The sequence below is a fragment of the Scyliorhinus torazame genome, chromosome 9, assembly GCF_047496885.1.
Source record: "Scyliorhinus torazame isolate Kashiwa2021f chromosome 9, sScyTor2.1, whole genome shotgun sequence".
Lineage (NCBI taxonomy): Eukaryota > Metazoa > Chordata > Chondrichthyes > Carcharhiniformes > Scyliorhinidae > Scyliorhinus > Scyliorhinus torazame.
The window spans coordinates 247,166,274-247,171,136 of NC_092715.1; the positions used below are offsets into that span (position 1 = coordinate 247,166,274).

The following is a 4,863-nucleotide window of genomic DNA, read 5'->3' on the forward strand; positions in this document are numbered from 1 at the left end:
TGCAGAACAACAAATAAATGTTGAAACCTCAACATGGAAAATAAAGTGTGTGACATTTAATGATAACAGATTCATAGAGAGGGAAAACAGTCAGGATTAAAGGTTAGTCCAAGAGCTAAAATAAAAGCTGATGAATTCGCAATGTGGAAATTGAGGAAAAATCTAAGCAACAAGGAAAACAGTCAGGATTAAAGGTTAGTCCAAGAGCTAAAATAAAAGCTGAGGAATCTGCAATGTGGAAATTGAGGAAAAATCTAAGTGGTGAAAAATATTTAACAAGTGAGATAAAACTATCAAAGAAGTTGGAATAAAACTATGAACAAAAATGCCAAATGAAAACCAGAAAATTGACAAAGTGTATGGAAGACGAGAGGAGATAAATGTATTACTGATTAATACACATATACATTCCACAAATTGTAAATCTGATAATGATTCGGAGGGTGGATGTCTAATCTGAAACGGTGTAAGAATCTCGAGGTCACCGCAGAGGGGAGGGACAAGAGTTTTTTTTAAAACAAAATCAGCGGTGAGTCAGAGAAAAGGAGCAAAAACAGCTATAAAAGGGAGAAGGATTGGACAGGCAAAAGACAGGGACAGGAGAGTGTCAGAACAATATAGACATCTCACCAACCAGGGAGTAAACACCTATTGCGAGGTTTACTGAGAAGCCCAGGTTGAACACCCGTCAGCTGAAATGAAGTGCCTGGTGTGTGTTCTGGTGCTCAACCTGTTCCTCGTCTCCTTCCCCAGTTCTGCCTTATCCCAGTCTTTAAGGGATGGGGAGACGGGGATCAAGCTGTGCGGCCGGGAGTTCATCCGAGCCGTCATCTATACCTGTGGGGGCTCTCGCTGGAAGAGGCTTCTGGACAACCAGAACGGTGAGTATCTCCCTCCCGTTGCGGTGACCCATGTTTCAAAGCTATTCATTGAGACTCTCATTGAGTTAATAACTGTGATACTAATTAGGCTATTGTAACTAGAATAATCATCTTATTCAACCAATCTTGAAAGTGGCCGTGAGTATGAAAATTGTAAATTGAGAAACTGTTTTAGCCAACTTTCCTTGCCCCTCGATCAGACCTTGTCGGTGAAATGTATTTTATTCGAACCATATTAACATATAACATGTGTAAAGAGCTTGAGTGCGGACAAAGGTGAGTAAAAATATTGGAAACACAGAGGGGCTCAGGTAACTTCTGAGAGTCAAGTTAACGTGAGACTAGTTGTCAACACAGTCACTGTCAAGAGGAGACAGCTGCCTTTCCAAAAACGGTTCATTTCCAGGACTGTTATTTCAGATTATCTAACATTGGTTCTGGTGTTCTGTGTGGTGAGAGTTGGTCCAGTCCTGTTAATTAGCAGTAACTGTTCATTCGGAGACGCAGCATCTGCCTTAGTGCAAGGTTTCCTTGTTCATCATGTAGGACCGTTTCTGGTGAAATCATTCACTACGGTGGCACAGTGGTTAGCACCAGGAACCTGGGTTCAGTTTTAGCCGCGGGTGACTGTGTGGAGTTTGCATGTTCTCCCAGTGTCTGCGTGGGTGTCCTCCGGGCGTTCCGGTTTGCTCCCGCAGTCCAAAGATGTGCAGGTTAGGTGGACCTAAATTGCCCCTCAGTGCTCAAAGGGTTAGGTGGCATTACTGGGTTATGGGTATAAGGTGGGGGTGTGCACCTAGTTAGGGTGCCCTTTTAGGGGGTCGGTGCAGACTCAATGGGCCGAATGACCTCCTTCTGCACTATAGGGATTCTAGGAATTCTGGCTTTTTGTGCATCACATTTTACAAGTTCCAACCTGTGAGCAGTACCTCACACTGCTGGCTTTGAGATATTAATGCCAGCAGATACAATTCTGACAACGATGTTGACTCGTTCCCAATACAGCAAAGGCCCAAATCTCAGTTTGAGAAGGCATAGAATACACTGTTGGGGCCTGGTCAAACTCTGCTTGACGGAGTTACACCACATCTGGTGTGCAACACAAACCTTCCTGGGATGGTCTCATAGCACAAAGGGAATGAAGCCATTTTGCCCATCGTGTTTGCGTTGGCCCTCTGAAAGTGTCCACCTCCACTCTCATTTATAAATCTCCGTAATACATCAATCGCCTCATCCCTGTTTCTTTTGATATACCGAAGAGTTGGATTGGTCACCCATCTCCTAAGTTATGTTTCCAGATTCAAGACACTGTGTATCATTGTAGATTCGCAGAATGGTTACAGCACAGGAGAAAGCCAATTCACAATGTTATAATGCCACAGTTTAAGACAGACCTGTAATTTGAAATATGAATCAGGAAGGAAGGCCAACAGCATAAACATTTTAATTTAAAATGTTGACTCAGTTTAACTGTGCCAACAATTCCCTTTTGAGGCAGTGGGAGGGGGAGGGGGAAAGGCCAGGAGAACAGCTCAACAATTAGGTTACTGGTAGAACAGAGATTGTACACATGCAGAAGGAGGGAAAGAGAATATCATCCGACTGATTACAATCCAGCCCCTCAGCTCTGATAGTACAATCCTTGCTGCATAGTGAGTAGAAAGTAGTAAATTTAACATTGATGATTATCAATATTCTGCTTCCATCAAGCAGCATCGGGATGATGTCAGTTTATCTGTTTTTTTTCTTTATCTTTTTTCTCAGTCAAGACCTAAAAATAATAGACATGAATGGTTTGAAATATTTGAAGGACTTGGCTGAGAAAAGGGAAAAAAACCGAATTGGTGAAAGTGATGAAGCAATGTTCTGGTCTAGATTCCAATGCTGAAGTGAACAACTTGAATGTCAGGAGCAGTGCTTGACTCTCCGTCAACAGATAGTGATTAGAAATAGTTTGAATGTGCCTAATGCACTCAGAAAAGAGCAAAATTGTCATCTGTCCAGCAGGGGTTAGAAACTTTCAAATCAATGCTGCAAACATGAAATTCCCATTGGCAGGGGTGGGAATAGCCAGGGTATGAGGGGGAGCAAAGAGAGAGCTCCCTTGTAAGATTTAGAAAATATTTATCTGCCAACAGACTGCAATGTTTACCTAAGCACATTAGAATGGATAGTCTCTCTCATGAAGTCACTCCTCTTAAGAATTACTGATCCACTGACTGGGTTTTAGTCAATTTTCTGTCACAACAAGCAGTTTAACTGCTAGACAAAACATTGATTATCCACTTGGGGATGGTTGTCAATTATTTCTCTGACTATATAGCAATGTATATTTAACCAACTATGTTCGAACACTCAAAATATAATGGACCCCAATTTTAAACAGGAATCTTGGGCGAAATTCTCCTACCCGCCCCGCCACATTTCTGCGCCGACCGGCCGGCGGGAGTCTCCGTAACACCGGCCGGTCAATGGGGTTTCCCATTGTGGGGCACCCCCACGCCGTCGGGAAACCCCCGAGCGCCGGCAGAACGGAGACTCCCGCCGGCGGAGAATGACGCCCCTTTTGAGAGTCAAAGGGCTAGACCAGTTTTTAAATTTTATTAATTTTTTACAGGATGTGAGCTTTGCTGGCTTGGCCAGCATTTATTGGCCATCCCTAACTGCCCTTGAGAAGGTGGTGAGCTGTCATCTTGAACCGCTGCAGTACATACGGTATAGGTACACCCATTGTGCTGTTAGGGAGGAGTTCCAGGATTTGTCCCAGCGACAGTGAAGGAACGGCGATATATTTCCAAGTCAGTGTGGTGAGCGACTTGGAGGCGAACTTCCAGGTGGTGGTGTTCCCATGTATCTGCTGCCCTTGTCCTTCTAGATGGTAGTGGTCGTGGGTTTGGAAGATGCTGCTTAAGAAGCCTCGATGAGTTCCTGTAGTGCATCTTGTAGATGGTACACACTGTTGCAACTGTGCATCAGTAGTGGAGGGAGTGCAGCCCCAGAGAGAGAGGAGCAGGAGATGGCCACCCATAATCGGTACAGAATTAACTATATAACATCAATTTCATTAATCTAGTACATTGTCACAATTGGAGTTTTATTTCCGTTTCAGATCCCTTCCAGACCTCCGCTGATAAAATCTACGCCAAGGAGATGGACAGCATGAGGAATTTTCAGAGGATGTTTGGCAATGACAGGAACCAGGAAGTGGAGCCACCTTTTGCAGGGCAAGTGGTCGACGAGTACAACAACCAGTATGATCAGATCCCGGAGGATTTCAGTGAGTACCTCCGCCAGATTGATGGAGGCAGCAATAAGGACCGTGAATTTGAATCGTCACAGATGCTGCATCTACCCTGGGCCAGGAGCTTCAGGAAGAAAAGGGAAGCATCACCAGGAATGTCAAGCAAATGCTGCACTTATGGCTGCACCAAAAAAGATATCAGCATTCTCTGCTGAAAACTGTACACCTCTATTTATAGATTATTCTATACACTTGGACTCTGTTTCAGTGAGATTTTAAACCATGTAGTCTATTAAAAATCTCATAAATGTGGAATAAGGCAATTGTAACTTACGTTTAATTTCTAGTATAGTCTATGTGACAGGCTTGTGTTAGTCATTCTGAACCTCTTAAAACAAATTAAAAAATATGCAACTGTAAAGGTTTTGACTCTGAATTTCTTAATTAGGGCTACTTCTTTAAATGGTTTATTTCATTGATTCAAAATATTGCAACATATTTCCCAATGAACGCTGCAACATTAACACTAACACACATGCACAAACTCTTGATGAAATTCAAAAACTATTCAGTCTAGACAAAGTTATGGTGTATTTATGAAGGAAGATTAAATATTTAACAAATGTGAAACCATATTAAACTGAATAGTAAAATATGATTTTGTAATATCTTTCTCCTGATTGGCAAGGTCACATACCGTCAAATTTAACATTGCAGTTTTCCATCTCTGATTCAGGTGTT

At 42.6% G+C, this 4,863-nt stretch overlaps 1 protein-coding gene across 1 annotated transcript; it reads left to right on the forward strand.

The window, feature by feature from the left end:
* Nucleotides 1-587: 587 nt before the first annotated feature.
* LOC140429797 (relaxin-3-like) lies at nucleotides 588-4,543 on the forward strand. Its single transcript, XM_072517241.1, has 2 exons — nucleotides 588-881; nucleotides 3,991-4,543. The coding sequence occupies exons 1-2, from the start codon at nucleotides 698-700 to the stop codon at nucleotides 4,335-4,337; spliced, it is 531 nt and encodes a 176-aa protein (XP_072373342.1). The 5' UTR covers nucleotides 588-697; the 3' UTR covers nucleotides 4,338-4,543.
* Nucleotides 4,544-4,863: the final 320 nt, after the last annotated feature.